The following is a 21646-nucleotide window of genomic DNA, read 5'->3' on the forward strand; positions in this document are numbered from 1 at the left end:
GTTCATTCTAAGTTTTATTAAAAATGCATTTACTTTCTTTTAAAAAATCCGCAATTACTTTTTGGGCAACCCAATAATTTCAAGAAATTTAATAAAAATGCTGATGGCCTTCAAATCTTCTTCTTCCTCTTAGCCCTAAGAAACCTTTTTTCCTCCCATGCCAATTACCTGAAAATGTTATAATGAAACTCATTTAATTGCTGCCAAAATTAAATTGCCTAGAGTTTCCCAAAGGAAAGTCCATTGTGTTTAACATGGTCAAATAAAATTTTCATTTATCAAATTCCCTCACGAACGCAAAGTAAACTGAAATGGCACTTTCTTATTTGCATTCACTTTCTTTTTCTTAATTATTTTGTTTTTTTTTTTTAATTGTCTTTAAGCAAATATCAAGAAACCAACTGTCAATGACAAGTCGGTCAGCCTGCCTGCTGACCACCATTGTCATTGGCAGGCAAGAAGGCTTTTCTTTCCTTTCAACCAAAAGTTGGGAAGTGGTTAAAGTGGAAAAACTACACACATTTGCCTATATTGGTTGTGCTGTCAAACAAACAACGTCCATGCCATGTTTGCTAATCATTAATGTTGTTAGTGGAGGCGAACAACGGCCACTGCCGTCGCCACTGCCATCGCCATCGCCACCTCGCTTGTCATGTTCACTAGAAAGGAAGGCACGACCACCCACCTTAAGGACATTGAGTGTATGGTCTAGGGAATGCATGTTGGTCGTTGGGTCGCTGTGTTTGAATGCACGACTGCCTTCACCATTGGCAAAAGTCTGGCTATTAAGATGGGCTAGGTCATTTGGGCTGTAGCAATCCATTGGGATGTTGCAATTGTTTGCAAAGAAAAACAGTTCTATATGGTCATTTGACCAAATAGGGAATTTCTTGAATGCAACTGGAGTCAGAGAGGGAATGAGACAGTGAACAGTTACATGTATTCAAACCGTAATTTTAGATTGTTTTAAAAATCGAAAAGAAAATTCAATATTTGAGAAATGTTAACAAACCGAAACTGTACTCAACCATTCACAAGACTGAATGATTAAAAGGGCTATAAATTAAGGTCCGCCATGCAATATGTAGGTCTTAGAGTATTGCATTCTTCAGCTCCTCCAGTATTTATATCACTGAAATCAGTCCTGCAGATGTTAAAGGCCATTCATCAGCTTCATTTTTCACTCATCCGATATGCGATATCCCTAGATAGGCCACACCGACCAACAGACTCTTGAAACATTTAAAACTCATCCCAAGCCTACCAGAGTGACCTCAATTAACACCTTAACAATTTGAATCACTGCGTTTAATTTGCCATAATTGGAATGAAATGCCTCCAGCATAGGCAATTTAAATACAATAACCCTTAAATAGCTCCCCTTTAGACATATCATTGTGGTCCTTTTTTTACCATGGTAATTGAGGTCACTTGAATATGGCTTGTTGAAGCTTGTCGCCAATGAGGTACTGTCACCATTTGATAGATGATTTACGCCTTGATGAGAGCATTGACTTGTTTCACTAGCAACGTACAGTTGGAAGAACTGGGTTTGGTGAAATTTTAATTGGGCTTACATTGAAACACTGCAGATAGCTGTCAATGGTGATGGTCAATTTTCGAAACAAAGATTTTTTTTTTTCAAGATTCTTAACAGGGTTTTGATTTCATAGCCATTTGCTTGGATTGAGCAATTGCAATTGCACTTTGTAAAGGTAAGTAATGTTTTAAGTATTTATTGCCCAATTTCGCTGAAATATGAAAAAGTGGGTTATTTTCAGCCTCCTGACATATGACCTAAGTATGGCTCAGATCGCACTATATTTGAATATAGCTGCCATATAGAACGATCTCCCGACAAAGGGTGTGAAGCCCATAAAAGCGTTATTTTTAACCGATTAATGTTTTAAGTAACCTGCCATACAAGCACGTCACTTTGGCAGAGTGTCAACAATGCAAGTGTTTGTGGTTAAAATAAAACAAATAAGAGCTTGCTAAGTTCGGCCGGGCCTAATCTTATATACCCCCCACCATGGATCGCATCTGTCAAGTTCTTTGCGCAGTATCTCTTTTAAGGCAAATAAAAAATAATGACTAAGGACGGAGGAGGAGAAGGAGAAGGACGAGCTATATCAAGTTATAGTTCGATTCGGGGCTGAAGAAGCAAAATCGGGAGATCGGTTTATATGGGAGCTGCATCAAGCTATTGATCGATCGACAGACCATATTGCACACGTATATTGAAGGCCATGCGAGAAGTCGTTGTACAACATTTGTGCCAAATCGGATGAGAATAACGCTCTCTAGAGGCTCAGGAAGTCAGGATCCCCGATCAGTTTCTATGGCAGCTATATCAGGTTATGTACCGATTTGAGCCATACTTAGCACAGTTTTTTAAAGTTATATAAAAACACCTCATGCAAAGTCTTAGCCAAATCGGATGAGAATTGCGCCCTCTAGCGGCTCAATAAGTTAAGATCCAAGATCGGTTTATATGGCACCTATACCAGGTTATAGACCGCAAAAATGTTGGAAGTGCTACCAAAACACCAGGTGCAAAATTACAGCCAAATCGGATAAGAATTGGGCCTTCTAAAAGCTCAAGAAGTCAAGACCCAAGATCGGTTTATATGGCAGCTATATCAGGTTATGAACCGATTTGAACCATACTTAGCACAGTTGTTGGAAGAGATATCAAAACACTACGTGCCAAATTTCAGTCAAATCGGATAAGAATTGCGCCCTCTAGAGGCTCAAGAAGTCAAAACCCTAGATCGGTTTATATGGCAGCTTTATCAAAACATAGACCGATTTGGCCCATTTACAATCTCAAACGACCTACACAAATAGGAAGTATTTGTGCAAAATTTCAAGTGGCTAGCTCCACTCCTTCAAAAGTAAGCGTTCTTTCGACAGACTGACGGACAGAGGGACGGACATGCCTAGTTCGACTTTCAACGTCGCGACGATCATAAAATGTCTTAGACGCATATTCCAAAGTTTTGCAAACCTATAACAGGTTATGTACCGATTTGCTCCATTCTTATCACAGTTTTTGCAAGTCATATCAAAACACCTCATGCAAAGTTTAAGCCAAATCTGATGAGAATTGCGCCCTCTAGCGGCTCAATAAGTTAAGATCCAAGATCGGTTTATATGGCACCTATACCAGTTTATAGAACGATTTTAATCATACTTCGCACAAATGTTGGAAGTGATACAAAAACACCACATGCAAAATTACAGCCAAATCGGATAAGAATTGCGCCCTCTAGAGGCCCAAGAAGTCAAGACCCAAGATCGGTTTATATGGCAGCTATATCAGGTTATGAACCGATTTGAACCGTACTTGACACAGTTGTTAGAAGTCACAACAGAACATTATGTGCAAAATTTCAGCCATATGGGACTCAAATTGCGGCTTTTAAGGACTCAAGCAATATAATCGGGAGATCGGTTTATATGAGAGCTTTATCAGTTTTTAGACCAATTTGGACAGTACTTGGCACAGATGTTGAAAGTCATAACAGAACACTGCGTGCAAAATTACAGCCAAATCATACAAAAAATGCGGCTTACAGGAGCTCAAGAAGTTAATCAGGAGATCGGTATATATCGGAGCTATATCTGGTTATTGATCGATTTAGACCGTACTTATCACGGGTGTTGGAAGTCATAACAGAACACTGCGTGCAAAATTTTAGCCAAATTGGACAAAAAATGCGGCATGTAAGGGCTCAAGAAGTCAAATCGGAAGATCGATTTATATGGGAGCTGTAGCAGGTTATGGACCGATTTGGACCGTACTTTGGACTCTGGAACTCAAATCAGGAGATCGGTTTATATAGGAACTAAATCAGGTTATAGACCGATTCGGACCGTACATAACACAGTTGTTGGAAGTTATAACAGAACACTGTATGCAAAATTTCAGCCAAATCGAACAAAAATTGCGGTTTGTAAGAGATCAAGAACTCAAATCGGGAGATCGGTCTATATGGGAGCTATATCAGGTTATAAACCGATTTGAACCGTACTTAACACAGTTGTTGGAAGTCACAACAGAACACTGCGTGCAAAATTTCTGCCAAATGGGGCAAAAATTGCGGCTTCTAGGGGCTCAAGAAGTCAAATCGGGAGATCGGTTTATATGGGAGCTATATCAGGTTATAGGCCGATTCGGACCGTACTTGGTAGATCGATCTATATGGCAGCTATATCTCATTCTAAGACTATTTAACTATGTCCATGTGTCTGTCCGTCCGTTGTAAACACTCTAGAGAATTCAAAACTTGAGATATTGAGCTGAAATTTGGCACAGATACGTCTTTTGGATGCACAATGGTTAAGTTTTTGAATGGGCCAAATCGGACCATATTTGGATATAGCTGCTATATATACCGATTTTCCGATAAAGGCTCTAATGCCCATAAATGATTAATTTTTCATCCGATTTCGCTGAAATTTAAAAAAGTGAGTAGTTTCCGGCCTCCCGACATTTGACCCAAATATGGTTCAGATCGGACTATATTTAGATATAGCTGCCATATAGACTGGTCTCCCGATAAAGGGTCTGAAGACCATAAAAGCTTTATTTATTACCCGATTTCGATGAAATTTGCAACAGTGTGTTATTTTAAACCTCCCGACAACTGACCTAAATATGGTTCAGATCGGACTATATTTCGATATAGCTGTCATATAGACCGATCTGCCGATAAGGGGTCTGAAGGCCATAAAAGCTTAAATTTTTATCCGATTGCGCTAAAATTTAAAACAATGGGTTATTTTAAGCCTCCCGACAACTGACTTAAATATGGCTCAGATCGGACTATACTTAGATATTGCTACCATATAGACCGATCTGCCAATAAAGGGTCTGGAGCCCTTAAAAGCTTTGTTTTTTGTCCAATTTTGCTGAAATTTAAAACAGTGAGTAGTTTTAGGCCTACCAACGTCCGACCCAAATATGGTTCAGATCGGACTATATTTAGATATAGCTGCCCTATAGGCCGATCTGCCAATAAAGGGTCTGGAGCCCTTAAAAGCTTTGTTTTTTGTCCAATTTTGCTGAAATTTAAAACAGTGAGTAGTTTTAGGCCTACCAACGTCCGACCCAAATATGGTTCTGATCGGACTATATTTAGATATAGCTGCCCTATAGGCCGATCTCCCGATAAAGGGTCTGAAGCCCATAAAAGCTTTATTTTTTAACCGATTTCGCTGAAATTTGAAGTAGCGTGTAGTTTAAGGCCTCCTAATATAGGACCCAAATATGGTTCACATGGGACTATATTTAGATATAGCTGGTATATAGACCGATCTGCCGATAAAGGGTTTGAAGCGCATAAAAGCTTTATTTATGGCCCAATTTCGCTGAAATTTTAAGCAGTGAGTAGTTTTAGGCCTACCAACGTCTGACCCAAATATGGTTCAGATCGGACTATATTTAGATATAGCTGCCCTATAGACCCATCTCCCGATAAAGGGTCTGAAGCCCATAAACGCTTTATATTTTTAAACGATTACGCTGAAATTGGAAACAGTGAGTAGTTTTAGGCATACCAACGTCTGACCCAAATATGGTTCAGATCGGACTATATTTAGATATAGCTGCCATATAGACGGATCTCCCGATAAGGGGTTTGAAGCCCATAAAAACATTATTTTTTATCCAATTTCACTGAAATTTGAAACAGTGAGTAGTTTTAGGCCACCCACCATCCGATCCAAATATGGTAAAAATCGGACTATAATTAGATATAGCTGTCATATAGACCGATATGCCAGTTAAGGGTCTGAAGCTCATAAAACCTTACCCGATTTTGTTGAAATTTGAAATACAAAATTCAACAGTGACTTATATTTATTGGACCACTCAATGTCCGTGCCGAATTTGGCTGCATAAGTTATTCAATTTACATCGGATTGTGACGAAAGGGGGTTTACCTATATATCCGAGGTGGTTAGTATTCAAAGTTCTGCCCGGCCGAACTTAATGCCTTTTTACATGTTTTTTATACCCTCCACCATAAGATGGGGGGTATACTAATTTCGTCATTCTGTTTGTAACTACTCGAAATATTCGTCTGAGACCCCATAAAGTATATATATTCTTGATCGTCGCGACATTTTATGTCGATCTAGCCATGTCCGTCCGTCTGTCCGTCCGTCCGTCCGTCCGTCTGTCTGTCGAAAGCACGCTAACTTCCGAAGGAATAAAGCTAGCCGCTTGAAATTTTGCACAAATACTTCTTATTAGTGTAGGTCGGTTGGTATTGTAAATGGGCCATATCGGTCCATGTTTTGATATAGCTGCCATATAAACCGATCTTGGGTCTTGACTTCTTGAGCCACTAGCTTGCGCAATTCTTACCCGATCAGAATGAAATTTTGCACGACGTGCTTTGTTATGATATGCAACAACTGTGCCAAGTATGGTTCAAATCGGTCAATAACCTGATATAGCTGCCATATAAACCGATCTTGGGTCTTGACTTCTTGAGCCTCTAGAGTGCGCAATTCTTACCCGATCAGAATGAAATTTCGCACGACGTGTTTTGTTATGATACCCAACAAGTGTGCCAAGTATGGTTTAAATCGGTCCATAACCTGATACAGCTGCCATATAAACCGATCTTGGGTCTTGACTTCTTGAGCCTCTAGAGGGCACAGTTCTTATCCAATTTGAATGAATTCTTGCACGAAGTATTTGGTTATGATATCCAACAAATGTACCAAGTATGGTTGAAATCGGTCCATAACCTGATATAGCTGTCATATAAACAGATCTGGGGATTTGACTTCTTGAGCTTCTAGAGGGCGCAATTCCTATCCGATTTGGCTGAAATTTTGCATGACGTATTTTATTTTTACTTTCAACAACTGTGTCAAATAAGGTTCAAATAGGTTCATAACCTGATATAGCTGCCATATCAACCGATCTGGGATCTTGACTTCTTGACCCCTAGAGGTCGCAATTATTATCCGATATGCCTGAAATTTTGTACGACGGATTCTCTCATGACCATCAACAAACGTGTTTATTATGGTCTGAATCGGTCTATAGCCCGATACAGATCCCATATAAATCGTTCTCTCTATTTTACTTCGTGTGCCCCAATGGGCGCAATTCTTATACGAATTGGCTGAAATTTTACACAGGTCTCCAACATATAATTTAATTGTGGTCCGAACCTGACCATATCTTGATATCGTTTTAATAGCAGAGCAACTCTTTTCTTATATCCTTTTTTTTTTTTTTTTTTTTTTTTTTTTTTTTTTTTTGATTTAATCCCAAAGTGCAACCTCTCATCATCTTTCTCACATGCCCTGCACATGCTATCACTTGCCCCACCCATTCTGCGCAAGTGCAAGCTTAACTGATCTCCTTACTTCCTTTCACTAATAGACTCGTCTTCTATCGTCAACTCTAAGACACACTATTTTTAAAAATCAATTTACCACATCACTCTTATTTGAAATCAAAATTTCCTTTCCTTTCCTCCTTCAGAACTAATATTTTAGACAACAATATTGACTCGTTTTCGTGACTTCGATTAGAATGTTGCCAATTAATTAAATCTTCAAAATATTTTATTGGCCAAATCAATTTTTTTGACCGTTATTACAGTACATCAAAATTTTATGGCAAATTTATGGCAAATTTTCGAATGAGTTTTTTATTGGTTGCATGCTAAGGTGGATGGCTGGTTGTTTGGCTGTTTGTTTGCTCAAATGACCGACTCGAATAATCCGCCAACACCACTGGATTCATAATTGCGTCGATGACGTCCAAGACAATGAAAAATGAGTGGAAAATAATAAATATGAAATTTTATTAGTTTCGGGAACAATTTGACATGCAAATTACCACGTGTCTGTCTGTCTGTCTGTCATGCCAAGCCTGCAAGTGTATAGTGGCAGCATCATCACTATGCTGGTCACCAGCTTCCAATACCTTCAAGCAGCACAGATTCCACAAAGTTGAGTTGTATCACAAAAGCCCAGGATGACAACGGCATATTAATGCGAATCGCTTAGCTGTTGGATGAATGCACTAAACAAGTTTAATAAACAAGTGGGCTCAAAAGCCAAATGACTTTTCTAATAATTTGAGAAAATATAAAAAAAAAATATTAACAAAAATGTTGTTTGAATCTGAGCTATTAAAAAAATTATTCAAAAATTTAAGTTTAATTTTTTTAGAATTTAAAAACAACAAAAATTTTATTTTCAACATTCTTAAAATTTTTTAATGGACTCTAAATAACTTTTTAAACAAATATGTATATATATTTATTTATTGTTTTTTGTTCATTAATTTTAGTCCATTTTTCTTTTTCCCCGATATTTAATTTTCTAAAATTTACTTCCTAGTGTAAATTTGTCTCTTTTGTGTCTTAGTCTCTTTTGTATTTTAACCACTCTCAATTTGCCACCATCACTGCCCCAGACAACATTAATGGTGGTGGGCTTTAGAAAAATCTCCTATTTTGTTGGCCGATTATTCTATTGAATCGCATTTTGAGCGAGAGAGAGTGCAATCGATAAACAACCAATTGAGTCGCCCCACCAATGGACGGCCGAACATAAAAGTGACGTTTTAAACTACTTTAAAATTGGTTTAAAATGGCCTGCAAAGAGATCGTGAACTATGAAAATTTATTGCGATTTTTTAATGTCCACATGCAATAGAGCCTCATGGCATTTTCACGCTATCATCATTATAGAAATTTAGCAAGAATAGCTCGACCAACGAATGAGGCAGGCGATGAAAACACATTTTTCCCAAATAAATATCAAATTATGCTGGCATGGCATAGGTGGCGGTGGAGAGGAACATTCCCAAATGTAAGGATGAGAGTAGAATGAAAAAGTTCATACAAAAAATGAGGTTTCTGATTGGGGCTTGTAAGGGCTCAATAAGTCAAATTGGGAGATCGGTTTACATGGGAGCAATATCAGGTTATACACCTGATTTCCCATAACGAGTTGTGGGAAGTCATAATGACAAAAATTGCGGTTTGTAAGGGCTCAACGAGTCAAATCGGGAGATCGGTTTATATGGGAGCTATATCAACTTATAGACCGATTTGAATCGTACTTGTCAAAGTTGTTGAAAGTCAAAGCGGAACATCACATGCAAAATTTCAGCCAAGTTGGACAAACATTTCGGCTTGTAAGGGCTCAAGAAGTCAAATCGCGAGATCAGTTCATATGGGAGCTATATTAGGTTATAGACCGATGTCAAAGCGGAACACCACATGCAAAACTTCAGCCAAGTTGGACAAACATTTTGGCTTAGCACAGTTGTTGGAAGTCGTAACGGAAAACCGCATGCAAAATTTCAGCCGAATTAGACAAAAATTGCAGCTTGTGCGGGCTCAAGAAGTCAAATCGGGAGATGGGTATATCTGCGAGCTATATCAGGTAATACACTGCTTTAGACCAAATTTGGCACAGTTATTCTAAATAATAACAGAACACCGCTTGCATAATTTCATTGAAATCGGATGAAAATTCTGGCTTGTAAAGGCTTAAGTAGTCAAATCGGGAAATGGGTTTATATGGGAGCTGAATCGGACCATACTTTGCACAGTTGTTGGAAGTCATAACAGAACACTATATGCAAAATTTCAGCCAAATCAAAAAAATTGCAATTTCCTGAGGCTCAAGATGTCAAATCGGTAGATCGGTTTACATTAGAGCTATATATAAATCTAAACCGATCAATATATTAATTATAAGCTATCTGTTTGTAATCTCAAGCGGCTAGCCATACGTGTTCGAACGCTATCGTGATAACGACAGACGGACAAGGCTTAATCGAGTCAGATCGTCGAGAAGATCAAGAATACATATATGGATTGCCCAAAAAGTAATTGCGGATTTTTTAAAAGAAAGTAAATGCATTTTTAATAAAACTTAGAATGAACTTTAATCAAATATACTTTTTTTACACTTTTTTTCTAAAGCAAGCTAAAAGTAACAGCTGATAACTGACAGAAGAAAGAATGCAATTACAGAGTCACAAGCTGTGAAAAAATTTGTCAAAGCCGACTATATAAAAAATCCGCAATTACTTTTTGGCCAACCCAATAGTTGTGGAGTTATAATAAAATGGGATGATTATTATATCCTTGGTTGTGGGTATCCACAACGGTCGAACTTAACACCTTTTTACTTGGTTAAATAAAAGAGGAATTTATTACCCTCCACCATAGGATGGAGAATGACTAATTTCGTCATTCTGATTGTAACACCTGGAAATATGCGTCTAAGACCCCATTAAGTATATATATTCTTGATTGTCATTAAATTTTTGAGACGATCTGGCCATATCCGTCCGTCCGTCAGACGAAAGCTCGCAAACTTTCGAAGAAGTAAAGCTAGACGCTCGAAATTTTGCACAAATATATCTTATTAATGTAGGTCAGTTGGGGTGGTAAATGGTCCAAATCGGTGAATGTTTTGATATAGGTGCCATATAAACCGATCTTGGCTCTTGACTTCTTAAGCATCTAGAGGGCGCAATTCTTATCCGATTTGGCTGAAACTTTGCCCTTGGTGTTTTGGTATCACTCGCAACAACTGTGCTTAGTGTGTTTCAAATGGGTTCATAACCAGATTTAGCTGCGACATGAACCAATATTGGATATTGAGCCACTAGAGGGCGTAATTCCCATCCGATTTGGCTGAAATTTTACATGAAGTGTTTTGTTAAGTCTTCCAACAACTGTGAGAAGTATAGTTTAAATCGACCGATAACCTGATATAGCTGCCATATATAACGATCATGGATCTTGACTTCTTGAGCCAATAGAGGGCGCAATTCTCATCCGATTTGGCTGAAATTTTACATGAAGTGTTTTGTTAAGTCATCCAACAACTGTGAGAAATATGGTTCAAATCGGTATCTAACCTGATATAGCTGCCATATATACCGATCATAGATCTTGACTTCTTGAGCCAATAGAGGGCGCAATTCTTATCCGATTGGAATGAAATTTTGCACGACGTGATTCGCTATGACTTTCAACAACTGTGCCAAGTACGGTTCAAATCGGTACATAACCTGAATTAGCTGTCATATAAACTGATCTTGAACCTTGCCACTAGAGGGCGCAATTTTTATCCGGTTGTGCTTCTTGATCTCAAGATTATGCTTCAAGGAGCAATTCTTATCCGAACGGACTGAAATATTACCCAATGACTTCTACTATGGTCTTCAACATTTAATTTACTTATGGTCCGAATCGGACTATAACTTGATATATCTGCAATAGCACAGCAAATCCTATCCATTGTTCCTTGTTTGCCTAAAAAGAGATACCGGGAAAAGAATTCGACAAATGCGAACCATGGTGGAGGGTATATAATATTCAACCCGGCCGGACTTAGCACGCTTTTACTTGTTTTTTTTTCTGTTAATAAAAATTTTGCTATGAAAGTCTAAATTTAACCAAATTTTCTATGAAGTACACATATTTAGTTTGGTCATTGCTCCTCCTGATTGCCTTATTCACTATTGTCCATCTCTGATCTTTGCCAACTTAAACATTCCGAAAATATTTTTAACCTCATCCAACACACGTAAGCAACATATCCGCTAAAATGACTTGAGCAACAAGCGAATATATGGTAATTGGTAGGAATGAATTTTAACGCCCATCTCAAACATACCCCCATAATCACCTATGAATGCCATGCATTCGTTGTTGCCGGCTTCGTTGTTAATCCTCCTATTCAAGCTCCATATGCTGCACCATGTTGTGTTTGTGTGTGGCAAGATCAATGTAAAGATCAAAATCTTTTTCATGTATCATGAGTTTGCAGTTAAATTGTCAATAATTTAAATCAGTTTATGAGCTGGTGGTGGTGCTGCTTCAATTTGCATCAGCTTGGTCAATTGTTAAATTGCAGAAGGACTGTTGCCACAAAACCTGTGCGTGTGTGTGTGTGTGCGAAGTAGCGATGTATGGTGTGCGATTGTGGTATCTATTAAACCACACGGCGCCTTAAGTGGAATGTGAGGCAAGACTAATGTTGGGTAAATACGTTAACGTCAAAGTTAACAGAACCGTTGAGAGGAAAAAGTGACTTAACCTGCCATATTAACCGATCTTGGGTCTTGACTTCTTGAGCCTCTAGAGGGCGCAATTCTTATCCAATTGTAATGAAATTTTGCACAACGTGTTTCGTTATGATATCCAACAACTGTGCTGAGTATGGTTCAAATCGGTTTATAACCTGATAGAGATGCATATAAACCGATCTTGGCCTCTAGAGGGCGCAATTGTTATCCGATTTGCCTTAAATTTTTGTATGACGAATCCTCTCATTACCATCAACATGCGTGTTTCTTATGGTCTGAATCGGTCTATAGCCAGGTACAGCTCCCATATACATCGATCTCGCTATTTTACTTCTTGTTTTGCCTAAGAAGAGATGCCGGGAAAAGAACTCGACAAATGCGATCCATGGTGGGGGTTATATAAGATTCGACCCGGCTGAACTTTGCACGCTTTTACATGTTTAATATTGCCATTACACCACAAGCAACAAAATGAAAGCTGACGCACTAAAAATAAGAGATGATTCGCTCCATACGCTCAGTTTTCATTTACATTTTAGCGTGATGCGAAACATGGAGTTGGAAACTTTTTAAAAAATTAAAACTCAGTTACCCTAACATCACAGTCCAAAGTCAAAACTGGAGCGATCGGGACACTATGGAACTCAAATGAAAGGTATTTGAGAGTAGAGTACGAATATTATAGAAGAATATGGGTCCAAGTATCTAGGGCCCGGCCTAAGCCTAAAACTGCCCCAAATCTAAAACCGCCCAAATAGGCATTTTGGACAATCATGCCAATGTGGTACTCAAATGAGAAGCATTCGGTACTACGTTACGAATATGCCACTAAAAATTAGGTCTAAGAAATAGGGGGCCGCCCCAATTATACCGGTCCCCAAAACGTAATATTTGCTGATCATGACTATATGGGATTCAAATGAAAGCAATTTGAAAGTAGATTACGAATATAAAACTAAAATTTGTGTGAAATTTTTACTTATTGTGGTTGGTCTGGAAGAAGTGATAGGCTATGTAATTCCTTGATATTGGAAGGGGGAGTACCCTCCCCTAAAAGCCGCCACATCAAAAGTCTTTTCAGAGGTGACTTTTTATCATGGCAATATGGGGTTCAAAGGAAAGGTATTAAGAAGAAAAAACACGAATTTGGTATCCGCTTCTGGAGCCAAATGTCTGGGTGTCCGCCACATCCCCAACACATCCCAAAACAGGACTCATGGAGGTGGGGCGGACTCCCAGACTCTAAGCACAAGAATTGGATACCAAATCCGTGTTCTACATCCAAATACCTTTCTCTTGAGCGCAATATTGCCAAGATCTTACTGGAAAGAGTAATAGGCTATATAATTTCTCGATATCGAAAGAGGGGGGACCCTCCCCTTAAATCCGCCCACCGCAAAAGTTTAATCAGAGGTGACTTTTGACCATGGCAATATGGGGTTCAAAGGAAAGGTATTAAGAAGTAAAACTCGTATTTGGTATCCACTTCTTGGGCCAAATGTCTGTGTGTCCGCCACATGCCCAACACATCACAAAACAGGACACACCAAACATGGCAATATGGAGGTGGGGCGGCCTCCCAAACTCTTGTCACCAAATCCGTGTTCTACTTCCAAAGAAGAGCTAGACCAATTGATAAGTATACCGATCGACTCAGAATCACTTTCTGATTCGATTTAGCCATGTTCGGCTGTCCGTCTGTGAGTCCATGTAGTCTAGTAATCAAAGTGCAGGTCATATTTGTTGTTAAATCATCACGAAATTTTGCACATATCAATTTTTTGGCCCAAGGACAAACGCTATTGATTTTGATAAAGATCGGTTCAGATCTAGATATTGCTCTCATATATATGTATCGCCCGATTTGCACTTAATCGGCCGTAGTAACTACAATTTTCGAACGATCTGCACAAAATTTGACACGGATTGTTTTGTGGCTGATCTTAACATATTTGCAAGATTTCGTTAAAATCGGCTCAGATTTAGATATAGCTCCCGTATATATGTATCGCCCGATTTCCACTTAAATGGCCGTAGTAGCTACAATTTTTAACCGATCTGTACAAAATTTGCCACGGATTGTTGTGTTACCGATCTTAACATATACGCAAAATTTCATCCAAATCGGCTCAGATTTAGATATAGCTCCCATATATATGTATCGCCCGATTTGCAATTAAATGGCCTTAGTAGCAAAAATTTTCAACCGATCTGCACAAAATTGGGCATGGATTGTTTTGTTACTGATTTTGACATATCTGTAAATTTTCATCCAAATCGGTTCAGATTAAGATATAGCTTCCATATATAGGTATCGCCCGATTTGCACTTAAATGTCCGTAGTAGCTCCAATTTTCAACCGATCTTTACAAAATTTTGCACTGATTGTCTTGTTACCAATCTTAACATATTTGCAAAATTTAATAAAAATCGGTTCAGATTTAGATATAGGTCCCCTATATGTATCGCCCGATTTTCACTTAAATGGCCGTAGTAGCCAAAAATGTTCAACCCATCTGCACAAAATTTGGCATGGATTCTTTTGTTACTCGTATTAAAATATCTGCGAGATTTCATCAAAATCGGTTCAGATTTAAATATAGCTCCCATATATATTTATCGCCCCATTTGCACTTATGAGGCCGTAGAAACAACAATTTTCAAACGACATGTTCGAAAAAGTCGCTTCAGATTTATTGCCCTAATTTATTATTGTAGGCTAGGTGTAGGGTATTACACAGTCGGCTCCGCCCTACTTTTGCTTTTCCTTACTGGTTTTTAATATCAAATTTGCACTCTACTCCCAAAAACCTTTCATTTGAGTCCCATTTTGTCTCAATGTCTCCAATTTTGTTTTGGGCGGTGCTTTTGTGCTAAGGGGGAGGGTCCGCCCCCTTTGGATATCAACAAATTATGTAGCTTATTGCTCTTTCCAGACATTGTTCGTAATCTACCCTTGAATACCTTTCACTTGAGTTTTATATTTTCATGATCGTCCTATATGTTTATTTAGGAGGTTTTATGGTCGAAGCGACAACATAGGTACTTGGACCCAATTTTTAATATTAAACTCGTACTCCACCCTCAAATACCTTTCATTTGAGTTCCATATTCAGACCAACCTTCACAATCTGCTAAAATTTCAAGAAAATCGGTTCAGCCGTTTTTGAGTCTAAACAGAACAAACAAATTTGCAAACCCGCTCCCAAATCCCTTTTATTTAAATCTCGCATTGGCCTATATGTTCGTTTGGGATTCCTTTGGGTGTAGGGCAGCTTCCAAAATACTTTTGGCATTCTCTTCCCCAAATGTCTTTCCCCATGCTATGGTGGTGGGTACAACAGAAATTAACGAAGTATTTAAAATAGAGAGATTTCAACAGATGGGCGGGCGAACGGACAGACGGACTAACTTGGCCAGACCGTCTTAGAATTTTATGAGGATCAGGAATATATATATTGACCTTAAACGGTTTGAAAATGGGTTATCATAGGCTACCGTTGCTCATCTCAGCCTATAACGCTGAACGCCAGTGTTTGGATTCTGGCGAGAAAATCAGAAAAGAATTTTCAGCGATGGTTGTCGATGGTGCTGGCGACTTTTGTGAGGTACTGTACCATGTGGTATGTCAGCGGTGTAAAAACTTCTCCATAGAGAGGTGTCGCCCTGCGGCACACTGTTTAGAGGCGGTTATAAAAAGGAGACCCCTTATCATTGAGCTCAAACTTCAATCGGACAGCACATATTGATATGTGGGATGTTTGCCCCTGTTCCCCAATGGCATGTTCATGGGCAAATTTGCATCATGAAATAGGTATATCGATGTGTAACAAATGGATTGACTTTGGTGGTGTGATACCAAATTTAAGTAAAAAACCTTAATTGTGAATTTTTTTTCTTAAAAAGTAATTATCCAGCTAAAATTCTACTATACAATTGTTTTCTTCTTTGCTTTCAGGTTAACAAATCACCACGCTTAATATATGATATTCATTGAAATTACATTCGTTCTCCCTTGACTTATCCCCATTCAATGCTCAACGGCACCTTCAGCTTGCCAACAATCGCTTAACTGCAAGTACAATTTGATGTCTCACAAGGTAAGCATAGCCCATGTTTGCGTTTTTCGAGTACTAGTATATCTCACAGCCGTTTAGTTGGCGTAGATTTGCCATAATTGAAGGCTCTGATTAGTGCATACACATGTTAGCATGGTTATAACGCTGCTTGAATCCTTGTTTGCCACGTTGTGTGATTTCAATAGATGCGACTTCTTACTGCATGAGTTGTCTATGCCTTTTGCACATGGTGCTGCTTATGTTTGGCAAAGAATCATCCTCGCCATCCACAACATCTAAGCGCTTTGAGCGGTGATAACCATGCATTTGGTGCATTCATCTGTGCACCTACAGTGATTACCTTGTCCACAAATGGTTGTACATTTGAGACATAATTGTACATTTATTGAGACAGGTATTGAGTGTTTGAGTAAAGGCATATTTGTATGGTCTAAAAGTGTAGATGAAGTTGCTGCGGCGTAGAAGGAGATGTTGTGAGGTGAAGAAACAAATAAGGTTTTTTTTTTGGACACAAGTCAAGTAGAGTCCTATGTTTAGACTTTATTTAGCAATAAATTCTTAAAATTGAAGATTCTAAAAGTTGGTGCATGCTATGAAAGAAAATGGATTTTTTTATTTTTTTTTTATATATTTTGGGAAAATTTTCAGCACATAGGTTTATTAATTTTTAATTCATCTAGGGTAAAACATCTATCTTTATCTATTGCATTTCTAGGCATATCATATGCCCCCTCATTTAGTTTTTCCTCCTTATAATTATGGCCTCAGCCTCGCAAGTTGCATGGCTTTGCTGATTTTCTATAAGAGTTATGGTAAGATTGCACTGCATATCTGGTATATAAGTGGGCAGATACTTGGCCGAAAATATTAGACCTGTCATGCTGATATTCTACAAATATAAAAAAGATCTATTACGCTAATATTCCAAAAAATACAAATTTTCCATTATTTCAAATTTTCAAGCTCACTCACACCCACTACAGGACAGGAACAGGGCAAATTGCTATGTGCCATCATTTCCACAAATATTTCCCTCAGCATCGGTACTACCGTCATACTCTTCAGAGTTTGACAAACACTTAGTTTAACATCCAGCAGTTTCATTATTTTGGTATTCTTAGGCCTGGGCAGGGTAAAGATCACATGAACTAGAGAATTTTCAGCCAATGGTTTGCCAATTTCCACTGTCCCACCCTCTTTAAAATAACCAGTGGCAACTTTTATCGAATATCCCATTAAATTCTTCAAACGTGGGCTTAGAGTTTTGCAACCGAACTTAAAGCTGTCAATAATAAAAGGTTTTCTGGCGGTCTGCAATGAATTAGGATGACAATGAAAGGTGTGGGTAATGAAAAGATCACCCACCTGTATCTTATTGAACAGCAAAAATGCTGTTAATGCTAGAAATATGGTTCGCGACATTTTTCAAATAGCTTTTGCTGAGGTTTAGCTATAAACTGGCATAGAAAAACCATGAAATGCTTCTAAAGCAATTACTGTATAATTATTTGTTGCCACGCGTTACAAAATGGTTATTTAATTGCTTTTACAGTGGTATTAATTATTTTTGTTTATACCCATCGCTATAGATGGGGGGGTATATTCATTTAGTCATTTCGTTTGGAACACTTCGACATATCCATTTCTGCGCTTATTTTTACTGATCGTCAGAAAATTCAAAGATTTGACGAAATCGGCCGGGCCGAATCTTGGGGAACCTACCACCATGGATTCCACTAAAAATTTACCATTATTAACCGAATTTGTATTTGACTTATTTTGGTCTCAAGAAGTCATATCGGGATATCGGTACTTAAGGGGTCTATATAACCATATTGACTGATTCGTATAAAACTTGGCATGGATGGTGGAAGTCATATCACAAGTCTTTGTTCCAAATTTCAGCCAAATCGGATGAAAATTGAGGCTTCTAGGGGCTCAAGAAGTCAAATCCGGGGATTGGTTAATATGGAGGCAATATCTGTTTATAGACCGATTTGAATCATACTTGGCATGAATGGTGGAAGTCATAACACAAGTCTTTGTTTCACATTTTAGCAAAATCGGATGAAAATTGAGGCTTCTAGGGGCTCAAGAAGTCAAATCCGGGGATCGGTTAATATGGAGGCAATATCTGTTCTTAGACCGATTTGGATCATACTTGGCATGGATGGTGGAAATAATAACACAAATCTTTATTCCAAATTTCAGCGAAATCGGATGAAAGTTGAGGCTTCTGAGGGCTTAATAAATCAAATTCGGGAATTGGTTTATATGGGGGCTATATCCGAATCAGAACCGATGTAGACCATTTGCAATCCCCAATGACACACATCAATAAAAAGTATCTGTCAAAATTTCAAGCAGCGAGCTTAACACGTTCGACCGCTATCGTGATTTCGACAGACCGACGGACGGACAAGGTCGAGACGAATATATATACCTTATGGGGTCTTAGACCAATATTTCCAGGTGGTACAAACAGAATGACTTGATTAGTATACCCCTATACTATGGTGGTGATGGGTATAAAAATGCCTTTAGAAATTCTACGAAACATTTATTTTGATAAGGAGTGCAAAGTGTTTTTGCTCTTAGATGTATGAAAGCAGTTATATCTGAAAAAGTTATAGTAGCATTTCTTCCACATGCTTATTCCAGACTAATGTTCGAGGAACAATCCGATACTTCAATCATTGATAATGAATCATCCAAAAACTATTGGTTTCAGACAGCAAACGCCATATAATCGAGGTTCAACTGTACTCTATGAGATCGCAGATTAATATTTCGAGGTGATACAACAGAATGACTAGTGGTGGGTTTAAAAATCATCTCAGAAATAAATAATATATTCACCACTACTCATTCCATTTACACACGGATTAAAACAAACAACAACAACAGCAGCAGCATGCAAGCAATAGACAACAGCGACAACACACACCGCAGTTAATCTGCATCTCTCGCACTTTTTTATTCAACACACAAAGGGCTGTTAGAAAACCTCTCTCTTGTGGTGCATTCGGTGCCTCCCTTTCCCCATACCTTCTACGTGGTGAACTGTTAGCATACATTTTCATGTCGCTGTGCTCTCTCTCTGCTTAAAGCATAACATTAAGCATTGGAAGCATTGAACAGTGACAGGGAAATCATAGTTTACAGCAGCGACGGGCAAAATAGGTGCCCATGCTTTTTCCCTCAGCTGCTTGTGGTCTTTTGGTGCCTATGAGCTCTCTTAACCCAAGCAATAATGAAATCAAAACACGAACATTATGCAAAGCAACTGAGGCAATAGTTCGCGGAAGTCATGTTAACGCTTGGTATTCGCCTAAGGGTTCAAACAGAGTGCGCGCTGAAGGCCGAGCGGAGATTATCAGTGCGATAAAGATTGTGCGTGCCAGAAAACCGGTTACATACAAGTCAATGCAAATAAGCTTTTACATAACATAGTGAACACCGAGCAGAGAGGATAGCAAAGTCGATCGATTGCGAGAAAGCAGTTCCAAAGTGTGTTTCGTGCTTATTTGCATTGTTGGTGGTTAGATTTTTGCAAATCGTGAACAACTATGCCAAGTATGATCTAAAACGGTTCATGACCTATATGTGTATATACAGCTCCCATAGAAACCGATCTCGTGTGCGATTTGGCTGAAATTTACAATGACTTCTCCTATGATCTTTAACATATGTGCCAAATATTGTCTGAATCAGTCTATTACCTGATATAGCTCCCATATAAACCGATCTCCCGATTTTACTTCTTGAGCCCCTATAGAGCTCAATTCTTATACGATTTAGCTTAAATTTTGTACAATGACTTCTACTATGGTTTCCAATAACCAAAACAAGTATGGTCCAAATTCTGATATATAGCTCCATAACCTGATAGTGCTCCATGGCAATTTTTATTAATTATCCTTTGTTTTTCTTGACAAATACTATCCATGGTAGAGGGTATATAAGATTCGGCCCGGCCGTACTTAGCACGCTTTTACTTATACACAAAAAAAGATCTGTGCAAAGTTGTAGGTCATTATCTTCATTTTTAAAAGCTGTAGCGTGATTTCAACAGACGAACTGACGGACATGACTAGATATTCTCCGAATTTTACGAGGATAAATTCGAGCCCAAAATCCATATTTCGATGTATTACAAAAGGAAAGACAATATTAATATGCCCCCATCCATGGTTGGTGAAAATTCGACTTTGAAGAACAATTAATTTCATTGTCTGTAGGGAAAATAATGTTCTAATATTTGGCCCTGATTCGGGATTCGAAACTGGAAATGCAGAACGACAGCAAGTGTCATTGCCGTTGTATAGCGTTCGAAGCCATCAATACAACTTCCAACAAATGCACAAATGACATGTATATGCCATGGACACTTGCGGTGGAAGAGATTAGCTAGTGTGAAAGGTGTCAAAGTGTTGAGCTTATATCGTAAACAATGTATGACCACCTTCTGACGGGTCTGAAGCTCCCTGGTGTACCTTTTTCATTTTCAAACTTTAATTACTCCCCGATGGTCCATGGAAAGTATGCCCGACCCCCACATGTATTCCAAGGAAATGTTATCTAGATGCGATATTAGAATAGAGTTTAGTTTCTATTGAGATTTAAATGTGTTTAGTACAGGTCCGTGTAAACTTGTACTAAAATTTCAGGTAATCGTTAATAAATGCACTGTCTTTTGCTTTTTTTGCGGGACCAGTAGGAACCACATATGATCTCTTTATCACACTCCGCTTGCTCATTACCGAAGACATGACGTACATCCAAATACGAGAACCAAATCGGAAAGGCAGGAAAGTGAACGCTGCATGAAATTTGGCAAATCCAACTTACACAAAGGAATAGGAAAACAATCACTTTGAAAGAGTTCGATGCATTTTTGGCTGTTATTTTGTATGCTGGACTCACTAAATCGAATAGTGAACCCCTTGAAGAGTTATGGGGCCCAACGCGCTGTCCAATATATAAAGCTGCATTATCATTAGATCGTATGAAGTGCCTTAGATTCGACAGTGGAAATACGCGACAGCAGCAACTTATCAACAGCAAAACTGCTGCTATTGATGATATTTGACAAATGATGCAGTCTTACTTGTCAACAGCTTACACTTCAGTGACCGTTGATGAGCAATTATTTCCATACAAAGGCCGCACCGTTTCACACTATACGTTCCATCAAAGCCTGCCAAGTATGGTGTAAAGATATGGTGGTTGTGCGACTCAAAATCATTTTATCCTGTCAAAAGATTGATTTACTCTGGGAAGATGCCTGACCAGGAACCATCCACAAATCTCAACATTTCAAACATTTTAATCTTTATGGTAAATGTCACATGGAAATTAATTTAAATCACCACCCTTCAATTCAACATTTCTGATGCGAAATTCCCTATGTGCCAGCATATTTAAAATTACAAAAATTGCCCATATGCATATTAAATTCAATTGAATG

At 38.4% G+C, this 21646-nt stretch overlaps 1 protein-coding gene across 1 annotated transcript; it reads right to left on the reverse strand.

Annotated features, from left to right (window-relative positions):
- Positions 1–16764: 16764 nt before the first annotated feature.
- Positions 16765–17628, reverse strand: LOC106086496 (uncharacterized). Its single transcript, XM_013251190.2, has 3 exons — positions 17542–17628; positions 17149–17487; positions 16765–17065 (listed from the first exon to the last, which is right to left on the reverse strand). Exons 1-3 carry the CDS (start codon positions 17596–17598, stop codon positions 16913–16915), a joined length of 549 nt encoding a protein of 182 aa, XP_013106644.2. The 5' UTR covers positions 17599–17628; the 3' UTR covers positions 16765–16912.
- Between the last annotated feature and the right edge of the window lie 4018 nt (positions 17629–21646).

The sequence above is a fragment of the Stomoxys calcitrans genome, chromosome 5 (assembly GCF_963082655.1).
Source record: "Stomoxys calcitrans chromosome 5, idStoCalc2.1, whole genome shotgun sequence".
Lineage (NCBI taxonomy): Eukaryota > Metazoa > Arthropoda > Insecta > Diptera > Muscidae > Stomoxys > Stomoxys calcitrans.

Excerpts from the sequence above, each read along its gene's own strand:
- LOC106086496 (XM_013251190.2), bottom strand. The coding sequence starts at position 17,598 with ATGTCGCGAACCATATTTCTAGCATTAACAGCATTTTTGCTGTTCAAT. Across the intron at positions 17,488-17,541 it reads TGCTGTTCAATAAGATACAG|ACCGCCAGAAAACCTTTTAT; the intron begins GTGGGTGATCTT and ends AATTCATTGCAG. Across the intron at positions 17,066-17,148 it reads GTTCCTGTCCTGTAGTGGGT|AATATCAGCATGACAGGTCT; the intron begins GTGAGTGAGCTT and ends TTATATTTGTAG.